General features: G+C 46.1%; 2 protein-coding genes across 8 annotated transcripts; both read left to right on the forward strand.

The window, feature by feature from the left end:
* The first annotated feature begins 356 nt into the window (after positions 1–356).
* On the forward strand, positions 357–16,332 carry LOC117234399. 7 transcript variants are annotated; one of them, XM_033495982.1, is made up of 4 exons: positions 14,626–14,755; positions 14,854–15,161; positions 15,729–15,862; positions 16,074–16,332. In XM_033495982.1, the coding sequence occupies exons 3-4, from the start codon at positions 15,767–15,769 to the stop codon at positions 16,272–16,274; spliced, it is 297 nt and encodes a 98-aa protein (XP_033351873.1). In that variant the 5' UTR covers positions 14,626–14,755; positions 14,854–15,161; positions 15,729–15,766; the 3' UTR covers positions 16,275–16,332. The 7 variants fall into 7 exon arrangements, with proteins under 7 accessions (XP_033353511.1, XP_033356845.1, XP_033354351.1 ...); XM_033497620.1 differs by lacking the exons at positions 14,626–14,755; positions 14,854–15,161 and adding an exon at positions 357–531; XM_033500954.1 differs by lacking the exons at positions 14,626–14,755; positions 14,854–15,161 and adding an exon at positions 14,324–14,345.
* Positions 4,496–10,843, forward strand: LOC117233110. The gene has a single exon (XM_033493492.1). It carries the CDS (start codon positions 5,101–5,103, stop codon positions 7,963–7,965), a length of 2,865 nt encoding a protein of 954 aa, XP_033349383.1. The 5' UTR covers positions 4,496–5,100; the 3' UTR covers positions 7,966–10,843.
* Positions 16,333–16,388: the final 56 nt, after the last annotated feature.

The following is a 16,388-nucleotide window of genomic DNA, read 5'->3' on the forward strand; positions in this document are numbered from 1 at the left end:
GCGAACGAATATCATTGGCCACATTTAACTTCATGGTTAATCTAATTTGAGGATTAAAAGTACATTTGAAAACGCTGAAGCAACATGAGCGGTCTTAAGAAGTTTAGTGTGATTAAAAAAACCCTACTATACATTGATATGTGAACACCGCAAGAAAATAAATGAATCGATAATATCATTAAATCAAAAAAGTGAGAAAAGAATTGAATGAAAAATAGGATCAAAAGTAGCATTCAAACGTCGATAAAGCAAATAACGGATAATACGTGGCTTTTTAATCCTTTAATTTTTTACCGCTCGGTCGATAAAGCAAATCGCGAGGCTGTAACCATCGAGGTCAGAGGGAGACTACACCCGTAACGATCCCCGTGTTCGAATTCAAGGTTTTCGCGAAAACCAAATACGAAAGATGCTAGTAATCGTTTCGAATTGTGGTCATCCGCATCGTCGTTGTCTTTCATCGTCGTATCAAAAGCAAACGCATGGCAACCTCGTCAACCTCGATACGCCTTCGCCAATGATAAGATAAAGGTTAGCATGTGTACGTTTCTCGTATAGTTGCAAATGTGGGCGTTATTGTATTTCACTTACTCGTGTGCACTTCGATCCTTGCGTTCGTTCTCGATAACGTTTCTTTCTACGCGTTGTTGTCTTTTTGTTCTTTTATTCCATCCTTCTTTGTCTTGGCGATAACACGAAAGAAAGCGAGTGGATTGTGCAAAGGAACGAATCGAAGAATCTCGATGAAACGAGAGTTTGCGAGGTTAGCCTCGGGCTCACACAGGTATGCGCAGGTATGCGCGAGTAGGCGCCATCGTGTGACCGCCCACGGAGAAGGTATATTTCTGCATTCGTACGTGGGCAAACGAGCGATGCGACCAACTGTGACGCTTAACCTACGTATACGTATAGATAATAATCAGGGCTGCTTTTATCTGTCAAGGTACGAGGCGACATGTTTCGTTCCCTGATGCACTAAATTCATTTCGTTACGAATTGTTCAAGCTTCGAAATTTTGCATCGAAACCCCGCTGTGATTAGAAATTCTTACGGACACACAATCTGTTACGGTTCATCTATGCGACTAGATTTAAAATACACAAGCGTTCACACATATGCACGTAGAATAACGTATACAACGCAAACACCAACACGTAGCAATGGAACTGTATGTGCTGGTGCACGTGTGGCGCTCTCCCAGTTAGCATGTACGTAAATAAACTCAGGTTATAAACTCGGACCTGCAATTTTAGCAAGTGCCGCTCTTCATTCTGGACAAAAGAACTTACATACGTATTATCGTCCTAAATTGTCTACAATTATTCGTTATACTACACGATGTAGAGTATACGGAGTTGATACTTCTTTTCTCCAACTCCGATCATAAGGCCCAAAAACGAAGACAAACGAAGGTATAATTAGTTGAATGAAGGAACAAAGCGTTGCTTGACAGAGGCTCGTTCGAAACGTATACGTATACACAGCGAAGTGATATTACGTACTGGACAGAAGCCAATTATACGAAAACTTGGACAGTGCAGCCTCAGACAGGATTCGATCAATCGTCCGAGCAAAATAAGTATCATAGGCGACTGTTTGTCTCGTGTTTGCCAAGAAGCCTTGAACGATGCCTCTATACGCGTGTAACGCAGACAAAGATAACGGAGAGAACTGTCTAATGCGTTTTTTGCAAGGAATTGCAACCGGTACGCCCTTTTCTTTTACGCTGGTATTCTCACGTGACTTTTGCCCCGCAAGTAAGGTAGGTAAGGGCTATATGAGTATAGTATGGTACACAGAACTCAAAGGTGAGGTGTCGCAAGTCGGAGCAATGGTAAATAGAAGCGTCTTATCTCGCTTACTCTTACTTTCAATCCGGTGACTCTGTCCTTTGACTGTCGCGCGCGCGCGCGCACACACACACGCACACACACACACATATACACGCGCGCACAAGTACAAATGCGTGAAAAGAGAGCAAGGAAAGCGAAGGCTACGAAACCGAAGCAAACGAACATGGGGGAGAAAGAGGGAAAGAGAATGGTCGGCGTACATCATTTGGGCGCCGAGAAGTCTGGCGCGACCAGGCCAAGCCAGGCCAGGCCAGGCCAGAGGCGCGTCTCTGGTTACGCGACCATTTGGGGCGCCAAGCATGGAACGCCGCAGAGACGAGAAGAGCGAGAGGATGGGCAGATAGAAGAGGAAACCATAGAAAGGCAAAGAGGGAGAGAGAGAAAAGAGGGCCCCAGGAGGACCAGTGCTGAGGAAGGTAGGCGTTCGAGCATCGTCGTCGAGCTTTGAACCGGGGAATCGCGTAGGGTGACGTTGAGGAAGGAGAGGAAGGGAGGAATCAACGATGGGGCCCCTGCAGGCTACATTCCAGCGGGACGCGAGTTTTCAAACATGGCTACCCGCGTGAATGTAGGTCCACGACCGATCGTATAACACGCACACACGTTCGACCTTACGAACTACAAGATCCCTCTTTCCTTCCTTCTCCTTCCTATACTCGGTCTTCTCCGTTTCGCCTGTGTAATCTGTTCGGAATGATTCCCTCTCATAAACGTGCTCCTTCCCCCTAATGCTTGCTCCGTCACACGCTTATACAGACACTAACCCACAGAATCCCCCTGCCCCTTTACACCATCGGGTTGTTCGTTTCCCCTCTCCCCTCGTAGCAACCCGGACGGCCAGGCCGACCGAGCTGGCGACACCCTGTCTGGCAAGACCGGCCGGCGGACAAAGGAGGGGGAGCCTGGCCGCTGCGTTGCCACGTCCTCGGACTTCGAGCTGCACCTACCTTCGGCCCCAAGGACAAATCCGATGAACGTGCCAGCCATCGTGGCGTACTTAGGCGACTGTCGGTCTGCTACTGCTATGCCTCTTACCGATATTATTCCACGATCGGCTCTGCTCTCGTTTCTTTTCCATAGACCCAGAGCTCGACTACGATCATGAGACGTCCGATGATAGAGGAAAACAACATTGAGTTCGGTAAAAAAGGAAAGAAGATACGATCTCGTGATTTGAACGACAAGCATAAAATACCAAAAAGATGAGACACGCTCGCGAAACTATGCGAAGGTCGTATCGCTTCAGGAGGCACGTTCCTCTCGTCGCGATGTTAATGATTGTCAGATGTATTTAGAAGCGGTTCGGAGTTGGAATGATCGACGGAGCGAGAATAAGCAGGCAGATTCTTAGAAACGCAGTAGGGTGCTCCTTCGTGGAACGACAGGAGGATCGGTCGAGTCTCAGTTTCTGCTAGTGGCGCGAATCGTGGAAATTTACGAGGCCTCGGTTCGTTTCTTTCTACAAGGCCCGTCTCTCTCACTCCTGTTTCTCCAAAGTACATATATACTAACACGAGGCTTGCGTCATTGCTTGCAGGTCTCTCCGCGTCCGTATACGTTGCGGCCTACGTGCGGCTCAGCGACATGGCAACCGCGCGTAAAGCTAAACATATTAACTGTCGGCTCACGCCACAAAAACAACATGATCTCATTCCACTACGTATATGCGAGGAACGTGTGATCCGTATGCACGCTTCGAAATCTCATTCAGTGATAACCAAGAAGTGAATAGGACGAGCATTCGAGAAACGAAAAATAAGAATGCGACGAAAACTATGAATAGCCACCGTAGTGACTGGTAACGGTAAGTCGGTAGAATGCTGGTAATAACCAGGAAAGAACAATACAGATCACATTACCCTACCGGGATTATAATGGGAACGGTACTTCAACCCTAACGAGACCTACCACTACCTGGCAAAGCTGACACGGCCACAAGCATTTTTCCTGGAAGGCAAAATCCCCTTGCCTCACCGGCCTTTCCCCTTATTCGATGCCAATAAAACTTCCTAGACGACGGTCGCTGTGTTGGCGCTCGGTACGGCAAACTTTCAAGAATCGTACCGTATGCGAAGTCTGACGTAGGTCTTCAACGATTTAACCTAGATAACACGCCTAATCTCAGCCGCGCGAGAAAACATCGTAGCTCGTCGGGTCGAGTCGAGTCGAGTCGCGCGTCCACAATTCTTTTGACGCTTTAATTCGATTCGAATCGATTCGATCGCAATTCACAGACATTGGAAAAGATTCTGCGTAGCATATGCCAGTATAGCGAGTGCCGAGAAAAGATATGATCGAGTCGCACTAGGAGAAAGGCGAACAAAAATCACGGCTCCATGCTGGCTAGTGCGAGCCGAGAGTTGGTAAGCAACGAGCGAGTGAGCGAGCGGGCGAGCGAACGGCAGAGGCAGGCAGGCAGGCAGGCAGGCAAGCAGGCAAGCAGGCAGGCAGGCAGTCAGACGAGTACGGCAGACAACATGGCGCCGAGAGCGTCGTCACGCTGGCGTGACGTTTCCCGCGCGCGTCATTAACGGAAGTGAGCACACAAAATGGCGGAGTTTTACGGAGCTGAGGTGTGAAAGGGAGGAGAGAAAGGCGAGAGGGTGCGACGGGGGGGAGAGGCGGGTGGGGCGCCTACGGGTGCGGGCAGTCAGGCAGGATGACGAGAGCCGTAGAAAGAGAGAAGTTGGTGGAGGTTAGGTCGGTGGCGCAAAGAAAGAAGAATGACTGGTGGCCGACGGCGGTGGACTAGCGCCTGTGCTACTCGAGTGGGATGCGGGACGTCGAGGGGCGCTTACTGAATACGGAGAGTAAAGGACAGAGAATGGATCGGTGGTAGGAAAGAGAGAGAAAGCGCGAGAGTACGGTCGATGCGGGAGTGGGGGTAGTACGGTGAGAGACCGAGAGTGCGGCAATGAGAAGGGAGACGCGCGGCAAGGGGTGAGCGAGCGAGAGCGCGAGCTTGGGACGAGGGAGGGGAAGGGAAAGATCGTTTCAGTGGGAAGCAGCCGCATTCGTCGCCGGTGGTGGGGATGAAAATTAGTTACGGCATCTACCAAGACCTAAAAGGAACTCCGTGCGCGGCGCGGCCAGGCCACTTCGTGCAATGTTACGCGTTAAGGTACCCCCGTGCGTCGTTGGCAGTGCCCGGTTTCGAAGCTCATCGTCGTGTTCTCGTTCTCGTGTTCGACGTGACGGTCATCGTCACGCTGCGAAGGAGTTCGGTTCGTGAAATATAACACGCGTTATGGCTCATGGAGTAAGCGAAGTGCTCGGTGAGGGAAACACAGCAGTGAAAATGGTGCATCAAAAACAGCAACAACAGCAATCAGTGCAACAACATCAGCAGCAACAGAATGCGAGGAAATCGGTCGGTGTGATGGGAAGCAGACGGATATTTGCTCCGGCCTTCAAGCTCAAGGTTCTCGATTCGTACAGAAACGACATCGACTGTCGTGGAAATCAGCGTGCCACCGCGAGGAAGTACGGGATTCATCGACGCCAAATACAGAAATGGCTGCAGTGCGAGGATAATTTGAGAAACAGTTGTGCCGAGACTGGAAATACCAGTGGTGGAGTGGTCTCGACAACGGCGATCTCTCCCGTGGGTGTTTCCAAGCCGGACGGTACCGTGACGGAAGCCACGGGGCCTGCCGTGACTCCAGCAGCGCCGGCCTTGAACCTCAGCCTCGCCAGACTGCACGGCGACGAGCTGGCTACACAGCAAGGGCCCCCACCTCTTCTTTCTCATCCTCCTCATGGTGGTTCACCCTCTTCGCCCCAATATGCTTCCCAATCTGGAACGGCGACGGCACCGGTTTTGCCCGTTCGTCTCGGATATCAAGAATATTCCGGCAGCAATTCCGAGCAGCATCATTCTTGTCGGGAAACGGAGGATCGAGTACAGGTAACGGTGGACGTTCACGGTTACTCAGAGACACGCGCAGATCAGGAATCCACCTACTACGTTCTAAATTCGGACGGCCAACGAGAACACGAAAATTCTATTGACGGTCGAAACGAAACGAAAGTGTATCAGACTCTGACGGCGTATCGAGTACCTGTTCATCAGGAACACCACCGATACGGTGGTAACGAGGCTAGCAACGAGATTGCGATCGCCACATCGTCGTTACATCGACATCGTTCTTCGACACCTAGTGCTACTCATCATCATCATCATCGATCTCAACAAAATTACGGGGACGTGGATTCGTCGTCGTCGATGGACGGGAAATCATCGTCACCGCCGTCGTACGGATCGCTGCTAGCGCCGTCGATGATAAAGACGGAACGAGCGAGCCCAGACTCGGCGGCGACGCCAGGGCCGTGCGAGTCGACGAGTTCCCCCGGTGTCTCGAGGGTCCCTCTCTCGCCTATTTCGTATCCAGCCAACGGCACCGGTTCCAACTCTAGCTCCAGCTCCACCACGTCCGTTCACTTGGATTCCCCACGGGCCTCCGCGAGTCCATGCTTGCACGTGCACGTCCACGAACACGCACACGCACACGCGTCACCAACGTTGGATTCCGAGAAGCCGATCCCGTCCCTGCACCACCGATCGGCGCAGCAGCAACACCAGAGAGAGTCCAGGGAAACGACGACCACCGCGGTTCGTATCCACGCAGAGAAGGAAACGGAGAACATCGCTGAAGAACCGGAAATCGGTAGGGCGATGGTCAAGGAAGAGATCCAGCTGGAGGAGGATGTCGCAGCACCGATCGTGGAAGAAGGAAGAGAAGCCGTTGTCGCGTCTTCGTACGTCGATTATCAACGACCACCTGCCGCTACCTCGACACTCGCCGACTCCTGTCCGATAAGCCCCGTACACGATCGAGAAGGGTACTCTTTACCCTCGAGCCCTCAGGAACCAGTCAGCTCCGGTAGATCAAGCACAAGTTGCTCCGACAGCGAGATGGACCCTCTCGACTGCTCTTCCGGCGGCCACAATTCATCCAACGACCTCGCTCGTCGACGATCTTTCTCCCTTCGATTCAAATTGGACGTCCTCGACGCTTTTCATCGAGACGTCGGCGTGGCGGGCAATCAACGTGCCACCGCCAGGAAATTTGGCATAAACCGTCGTCAGGTACAGAAGTGGCTCGGGCAGGAGACGGAACTGCGAGGCGAGATCGCCCTCCGTGGAAACTCCAGACAACGGCTCGGCCCTATCCAGGATGCCGCTTCCGGTGACTCACCGGTAGATCTGAGGACGTCGAACTACGTTTCGAGCTTATCGCAGGATCGAATTGAAATCGAGTTCGAGCGATCGCCTCCGCCTCTTTACTGTTGCGACGTTGGTTCCTCATCTTCGCACCATTTTCCGTACTACCAGCATCCAGCAGCGGTCGATGTATCTTCCGAGAACGAGCCCGTCGTTTCTTGCAATCTCGCCTGTTGCATGGACGGCCACGTCGTAACACCGGTCGCTTCGTGCTACCAGGAAACCTCCTTAAGAGGATCTTGCTACTCCAACTCGCACACCAGACTGTACTGTTATTCGCCTCGAGAATATTCCTCGGAGATCGCCTCGGCTCCCGAGCACTCGGAGGAATTGTCCCCTGCGTTTAAGAGACAGCACTGCACGCTTTCCTGTTGTTACGAAACTCTGCCGTCGCCGAAGAGGCTCTGCCTGGAAGCCGAAGACCCGATCAGGACGAACTCCTGCCACGAAGTGCCTCCTCAGGAAACGCCGCTCTGTTTGGTGAAGCCAAAGAGGCTCGTCGTCGCCTCTCCGTCGAGGACGGAGCCGGTATCGAGCACCGTGCCAACACCACCTTCGTCCACCGCGCCTCCGCCACCGGGACCAACGTTGAAGAAGGACGCAATTTTATTCAAGCCGTATTTGGACAATCCTGTGACCAAACCCATCAAGGAACACGCGATCCAAAGAGGCTTGTCGCCAGTCAGTAGCCACAGTATAATCGTGAACAACAACAACAACAACTGCCAAAGTATCTGTAATTTGAACGAAGGCAGGGGTCACGACTATGCTCTCGAGCTGAGCCTGAGATTGCCGGTATCCTGGAGGGCTCACCCAAGTCCGTACACTGAGTTCCCACAGGTCAGGAGTGCGTTTGTTAGGTATCCAGCGAGTCCTCATTACACTTAATTGGTAAATCACGTTTGATCCTCGATTGCGCGAAACAGGAGCGACGGTTTGTTCTATCTTGACGGGATATAGTATCCATCCAAATTGATCGAATATCAAGGAGTCGATATTTGATATGAAAGCAATTTTTTAAAGCCGATATCTCCGTTCAATGTAACCGTTATCGATGACATTTAATTCGGAAACAAAAAAAAAAAAAAAAAATTATGGTTAATATTTTATCCGTATCGAGGACGTTTCAATCGATTCGTAGATATTCGTTGGATAGCAAAAGACCTTCCACAAAGGATTTAGCCGGGCAGGATCGATTGGTACGTGATCTACGACACGTCGTATGCCACGTAAGCGTTTATCATTTCTTCGATCATCGGTGTCGCGTTATACATCACGATAAGTCTTAATCGACCATTGGACGAGCCGGGATATGGAAGGAGATTATACACGGTCGCGTCTTCGTTCGGCATGTTCCAACTTCTTCGGATCTGGCCTTTTTTTCTCCCGCTGCCCTCCGCAAGGTTTCTTCACTCCTCCCCTTCTACTCTCCCTCCTTCTCCCCACCCATGAAAATCGTCGAGAAGTACACACACGAAGAAGTTTTTTCTCGCGCCGGCTTTATCGACGAGATTAGCTCGTTCGACGGCTATCGGCTAGGCCGTTTAGAGGTCGAGTGTGCTCGCTATAATTACGGAATTATGTCAGTCTCGGTATGATATCGATCATGAGGAAAACTCGGTAGCGTGGTCTCGCGCGCGGCACCGTGCCGTTCCGCAACGCAACACCACGAAACCGCCTTTATTTCGCCGCCAATTGCCTTCGCGGAAAACGCTCGATTCGTAATCGACCACGGGAAACGGCTACCGGTTTTTCTTTTTCGAGCCCGGTTCGATTTCTTGGTAGAAGCAGATCGGTGTCGCGACACCGGACTTTTCCACGAACCGACGCCGCTCCTCTCGTTTCGCGTTCAATCGAGGATCGATCTCTTAATATCGTTTAATTGCTCAAACAATTTCTTCCATACGCGCACCCGTGTGCCACGCATGGTGCGTAAGTATTACGACAGGGTTTCGTCTCAGTTTTTCCTCTCTAATTTTCCGGAACTCTCTCCCCTCTCGAACAGCCAAGCGATTTATTTCCTTAGGTATCTCGTTTCCTTCATCCTGGATCGAATTTTCTGTAAATATGTATATAGGATGGTATGGGAAGATCGAGCCGAGTAAACTCGGATTTCGAACATATCGATGCATCTTTGATAATAATTTGGTTCGATCTCCTCGCTAGCATCATCATTCGTGGTTATTTTTGTATCGAATGTGCGATCCCGAGGAAGAAGGAAAGGGACGAAATGTCGAAGAAGGACTTCGCGAGAAATTCGCCGTACACGTTTCCCTTCGAGGCCGCCATCCGTGCCTTTCTTCTCGCTGATCCTAGAACAAACGTGTCGCCCAATTTAGAGCAAACTTACACGTAGACTTAGTCGTATATAGAGCTATATTTTGTACAAATTTGTGTCTCGATTCCGCTAAGAAATCGACAAGGATAAAAAGGGAATGTAAAACGGCGAATCGATTCCGCGTGGAGAAACTTAAAAATATGTATTTGTTGCGATAAAGTAATTGTAAATATTTTTATTGCTATTGATCGATGAAATTTTGACAATCCAATGTTCTACGTCGAAACGATTCGTTCGTTGATCGCACATATACGTATACTCCAAGTCGGGATACGAGACTGATCGTACGGGGAGACTTTCAAAAAGACACACACACACGAAAACGTTCCGTAAAATCCGCGTGCCTTACACGATATACATATAATATAGAAATTAGAATCACACAGGGACTCAACGTCGTTATAGCATCGAGTGTTTAGAGAATATGGTCGCGATTCTAATTTAGGTTAGCGCACTCGTTCGCGGTACAAAACCACGAGAGTAATGTTCTTAATTATTCTTATAAATTATTCACGCGTTTACATCGTTTCATGCGTTCGTTCTCCGCTTGGTATTCCGCCGGCTTATTTCGATTCTCGAGTCGATAACGCGTTCATTTTTATCGTCGAACGACCTTCGAGCTATCACGGCGAAGAAAGTTTCTGAATCAGCGGTCGGTCGCGAAGCGAAAAAAAAAGAAAAACTCGGAAATGCCCCGTTCCGTTTTCTGTGTCTGATAATCGATCGCTATCTGCCCGAATCGATTGGAACGAGATAATCTACGCGTACAGCGTGTGCCCCACGGTCTGCGAAAATAGAGTACGATCCGGCGAGAAAGTTTCCCTCGGATGGGAAACCGAAAATAGCGTTCCACGAATGTTCTGCGATCCGGCAATTGAGCACGTCGCGGCAAAGAAGGGCAATTTTGTAAATTACCATCGCAGACAGAGCAGTTACGTCAATGTTTCAATATTCAGACTCAATCGAGCTCGTTCCAAGCGCAACTAATCTCACGCGTTGCGATAGCCGCGTGTATTATCAGCCAGAAAGATGCACTTGCGTTCCTCGTGGATAGTGCTACGCACGGGTCAACGGTATTTACCTGGATTCATGCCTTCATGGAGCAGAAACTAAATTCCTCCGGTTTCCTACCTCTATTGGTAGATGGAATTTCATCTACCAAACGTACCGCTAATCTCTTTCTTTTATTCATTTTCTAACTGAGATCTTTTTAACGAATTTCTTTGGCAAAGAATAAACCTCGAGAATCGAATATCGCCAAAGTGGGAGAAGAAACCGTATTAACCTTGTCCGCGTTCGCCGATAGGGTCAAGGTGGCAATGTACAATAAAATATAGCGTAATCTTAAGCCATAATGAATTACATAATGCCATAACAACGTTTTACATAATAAACGTACTGTCGAACCGACTGACGAGAGAGAGAGAGTGTGTGTGTGTATGCGCGCGCGTGTGTGTGTATGTGTGAAAGAGAGAGAGAGAGAGAGAGAGCGTGCGCGTTCGATAGCGCGAGAAACAAATGCGTGATTGCTTGTATGTCGGCGCGCGTTTTGAACGTGCGCACGCGTGTGTTCCATGTGCACAGCCCACAAGAGTCTATTAAACGAGGCATAAAGCGTTGTATAAGCAATATTTTTTAAGTGCATCAAACTGTGTGAACAGAAAGTAAAAGAGAGGGGAAGGAGACACGGAGAGAACGAACGGTTGGTTCGAAGTGGGGAGAAAAACTTCGTGGGCGAACCCCCACGTTTTAAACCCACGTGCAGGGAGATGATGTATATACACAAACCATACATACACACACACACACACACACAGAAATAATTACGTTGTAAGCATAATGCTCGTGTATCTTATATGTGTAAAGAAAAATATATATATATATATATATATATGTAGTGTTGAACGATAGAGACAAAGTGACTTTATATATATATATATATAAATAAATATGTATATGTATACATAATTATTATATTTTAATATGATCAAATTGTATGTAACGAAGCGCTTGAAAACTCGCCCGGTGCCTTTTAAAGATCGCTCGTGCCTTATAGCTTCGCTGGCGCGAGAAAGAATCAAGGACCAAAATGTCTCGCGTCCTTAGAACGAGCCACGTATTTTTACGTCCTCTCCGCGGCAAAGAAGCGTTCCCGTGCGGGTTGTTGGCAAGGATACGCTCCGCGAAAGAGAACACCGGTGACTCGTCCAAGCGTGTAATAATATCAGTATTCACATTTATTCTTTTATTTATTTGGTCGCTAATTCGACGCGTCAAAATCATCATCTTGTTTCTCTTCTCTGTTTTCTAATCGGATAAACCAGATCGATCTAGACGTCGTATAAATTCGATAGATCATACTTTTGTTCGTTTCTCTTTTTTTTTTTCTTCCCTCCTTTTTAATATATATCTTCCGCTCGTCCACTGTACATCTCCAGTCATTCTGATCGGTTGGCATTTAATTCGCATTCGATCATAAATCATCCGGATGATATATGGAAAACTGTGTTAGTCGAACGTGAACTCGTTCTGAGGGTTGATCGAGAGCTAGAAACGAACGAATCGGATTCCCTCGCCAAGAGAGGCAGCTCAAAGTGTGATAATCGTAGAATCGTTGATACCTAGCCTCGAGGGCTTATCCATTTTTTTTTCCTCTCTTTGTACGGTCGAAATTCTCAGCGGACGTTAAAAACAGCGGCGAAAGCAACGATATACTGCGCATCGCCCGATCCGCATATTTCTCAATTTGTCGGCAAAATTCGACCGATTACCAAGCATATCCGCTATTGTGATTCACCGAGAACAACGTAGCGACAGCGTGAGAGGGAGAGACTGAATTTATTCGGAGAGAAAGGGAGAGAGAATGCTTGAGAACGATTTTAATGTACGGTGAGACAGGCATCATGAATCTGTCGTTTATTTCACTTTTTTTGTACGCTCGAAGAAAGAAAAATTACTGTATTAAATATTGTATTATATACACACGCGTAGATTATGAGAATTTGAGAGAAAATATAAGAGACTATTTTAAAAGAAACCTTCGTGTATCATTTTCATTTTTCGAAGTAATTAACAACTTAACGTAACAACTTAATTATAGTTGCACGACCTTTCCCTTTAACCCTGACTCCACAGTACGTGTTTATCGTGGAATACAAATTCGCAACCGTTTTTGTATCACGTTTTGCCACCATCGAAAATATAATGCAATCAGTACATCCTTTTCTTTTATTTCTTGTAGCTTTAGATAATTCTAATCGTACGAGATTACGTGATTGTGAAAACACATTTGATTATGTATATACATTTCTCAGAGGCGCTTACACGCGTGGCAGACTGAGCGTCTCGAGATAACCGGGAAACTGATAATTTGAGAAAAGTTGACAGAGTCGAACAAAGATACATACACACGCCGATTTACAAGTTGACTTCGAGGGAGCGGTACAGTCTTTGATCTCGATCTTCTTTCATCCCATTATTTATTACGCGACGTATCGATACATCGAGGACGAGAATATAATTAGAAATGCATTCGAGGAAATAACAGACATGGCTTACAAAGTAACTTTTGTCTCATCGACCCCACAACTTTCCTTTGCCTTATGCCTTTCTTTTTTGTGACAATAACGCGAATAATGTTCCAATATTTTGAGAAATAACTCTAGAAATAAGGTGAGAAATAAATCCAATCACTTATGTCGTTTGAAGAGGTTTGATGTTGAAAGCTCGTACGAAGAAAAATGTCGCAAATCGGTATCGTTCCTGCTATTGTTCGAACGATTGTTCTTCTTTTCTTTTTCAGCAAAGATGGTAATCTTATCTAACGAAACGTTTCGCACGCTGAAGAAACTCGTGAAATACTACTGCAACGTTCTACCTCGAATTACGCCAAATTCAACTTAAAACCTACAACTGCGATACAAGCATATTGCAATATGCCGACGTCATTCGGTTCGAAATTTCGTCATATTCTGAAATACCGGCGTTACACACGTGTTACATTTATCGTTAAAGTACACTTCTCCGCGATACTTTTAAATAATTCTGTCGCATTTGAACGAGGACTGAAGTCATATCGAAGATAAGGACAAGTCAACTTAGTGATTCGTATACTGAAAGTAGTCACGTCGGATGCACACTCATACAGTCGTGCGATCTGCAATCGATGCAACCGATGCATTGTTTCCGTTATCGTGGTTGATTGGTAGTATCCGAGGATCGACGATCGCACACGTACTCGCTAAACTTTCTAGGCACGCAATCGCACGCCTGCCTGCACGCCATGCAGTTGCTGTTCATCGGCTATGCACTTGTGTCGATAAATGACGTAAAAGATCTTTAACTTATCGTAGTTGTTTTTTCAAATTGCTAAATGTCTTCTCATTCTTAAAACTCGACGAGTTTTTTTACGATATAAAGACTACATGTTTATTTATAAGTCACCGTTAATGCAGCAGGCTAATGCGGGGAGAAAAATTGAATTGCTGTTTTTATTGACTGTTTCCTTGAACTTATGTAGCAGGGGCTAAAAAATGTAGCGCGGGCAGCTGCACACATGCATGTGATGCGATACATATATTCCTATATATCTCTAGAGTAGACGTATAATTGGATTGGAATACATGATAATTAAACCGGAAGCGCGATTAGTTTCGTGCGATAAACTTGTACTAATTGTTGCATTCCTATCTAAATGTGACTTTAACAGCTTATTTAAAATTGTAATGTCCCGAATGACGTTGATCAAACAAGTTTTGAATCCCTCTGCAGGTTTATGGAAGCTCTTAACGTCAATCGTATAGTCCAGGCATTTTTGTTATCGACTGTGGTAGCATAGTTGCACTGATTTATCGATACTACTCTCTACGATTTTTTGAAAGATTATTAAATATCTTATCGTTCTTATTGTAGGCCATATTGCGTTCTCCCGGTACGTAATTAGCTTAAAATCACTTGGCATGATTAACATTGCAAATGGGAAGAAAATGAAATCCGCGATAACTCTGTTTGTAAGTGGTGTTCATTCTAGCCGATAATTTCGGCTGTATTAAGGAATAAACGATGTTTATCGATAGTTCCTAATATTAAATCGCGATTCGTTTTTATTGAGGCCACCGTGTGCGCGCAAAACAGACCTTGAATCAAAGTATGACTGATGCAACGCTTCAATCAACGCCAATAAATGTCACCGACTGTTACAATGCAATTAGGAAGGGTACAGTGGTATATGCACACGAAAATTCATACTAACGTTACATATTTACTTCGATCGTGTAACCTTGCAAATGAATCTGTTCGAATTAAAGTTACGATTGCGTGGACCCAGTTAATTTCCTCTCAGTAAGTTGTACAACTGCATAGCACTGTATCTTTTGCTAAATCGTTTCGCATTCAAAGGTAATAAGCTACTGTCTACAACGCTAAAAAATTCACGACAGGATTCCACGCGTCTGGCGTTCTCAACCGGAAGTTCGAAAGGGATACCAAAAAGTTTCTGGCTTCATTCCAATAGACGAATAACGTGTCTTCTCTGTTTGCGAGTTAAAGATCAGCGTGACGACAAAGTCTCAAGTTTCGCTGATTATTCTTACCGTGTACTTCTTGTCCGTCCGCCGATACCATCAGACAGTGCTTGCTTATAAATTGTCAGCGACTTTAGAAACCGCCGACCTGGACCGTATTTTATCAACCATCGTCCGTACAACAAAGTTGTTTGAAAAAGCTGGGCATCGTGTTCAATTTACCGGTATATAGATTGCATGTTCTCAAACTCGATTAGAATCATAGTAGAGTCATCTGTTAGACGTAGACGTTAAAGAGAAAAAACGTAGCAGAAACATTCAACCATTATCATTTTGATTGAACAATAATTTAGTGCTGAAGGAGGGAAAAAGAGAAAATCTCTCTCAAGAAACGGAAAAAGAAAAGACCAGATTGCGTAGCTAATCAAAAAGAGGAGGAGAAAAAAGTAGAGAATATTAATTCTGAAAATAGTTGGAAGACAGCGTTTACTGCGTTGTGAAAGTCCAGCCTGAGTTTATTTTTACCCTAGACGAACGTGTGCCTTCTCTCCATCGTTTCTCCTGCTTGTTTTCGTTCTCTCGTTCTCCTCGGAACATGCCTCTTTTCCCCACTGTCTTTTATCTCTCTTCTCCTTTGGTAGACAATAATTTTCGAGGGACAGATCGTACAGTTCTTTCGATCGATGATTTCGCTAGTTCGTTAAACACAGGACATTTTATGATGATTGTCATGTCGTTCAATCGCGGATCCCATTTGTATATCGTAATTTGTAAATCGATACGTGTTACAGGTTTCCTATACAAAGACCATTGAAAAAAAGAGTTGTAAATGACGGAGCGCTATGAATCGCCCGAAGTGAAGGCCGTAGTGACCAAGGAAGAGATTCACAAGAGATACCAAGACGCTGCTCTGATCATATTTAAAGTAATTATTTATTTACGACGCACAGGTCTACCAATTGAAAACGTCATATTTAAATTGTAATTAAATATAGAAACAACATTTTATTAATCTTCTATTTCAACTTAGAATCGTCTTAATACATAAATTGTATTTTAAGAACACATTGTATATGGTTTTGTACATTGTTCCGGGTAATAATTATTTCAGTGTCTCGTAAATCTCTACATTTCAGGAGCAACAAAGTAAAAAGGAACTTGTTAACTATTTAACCTTTGGGACGAGTCGCAGAACCATGGAATATAGTAGCTACGGGAACCAGCCTGTTATTGTGCGGAGACCAGTCGGCTCTTTGGCAACTCGTAACGATAGTACCGTATCCTCGCAAATATTAAGGATATATCGAAAGCCTCGAGATAGCTGTGCAATAAACTAATTTATAACACAATTATGGTTCTCGATTGTAAATTAAACGACCATGTCTCTATTTTATAGTTTAGTGTCTTTAATGTTTTCGCTCCCTTCACTTCCCTCTTTTTCAAGTAAGGTA

The sequence above is a fragment of the Bombus vosnesenskii genome, unplaced genomic scaffold (genome assembly GCF_011952255.1).
Source record: "Bombus vosnesenskii isolate JDL3184/JDL3185 unplaced genomic scaffold, Bvos_JDL3184-5_v1.1 scf7180000013262, whole genome shotgun sequence".
NCBI lineage: Eukaryota > Metazoa > Arthropoda > Insecta > Hymenoptera > Apidae > Bombus > Bombus vosnesenskii.

Coding starts and splice junctions, on each gene's coding strand:
- LOC117233110 (XM_033493492.1), top strand. CDS start 5,101: ATGGCTCATGGAGTAAGCGAAGTGCTCGGTGAGGGAAACACAGCAGTG.
- LOC117234399 (XM_033497620.1), top strand. CDS start 15,767: ATGACGGAGCGCTATGAATCGCCCGAAGTGAAGGCCGTAGTGACCAAG. Junction 15,863..16,073: donor CTGCTCTGATCATATTTAAA/GTAATTATTTAT, acceptor TCTACATTTCAG/GAGCAACAAAGTAAAAAGGA.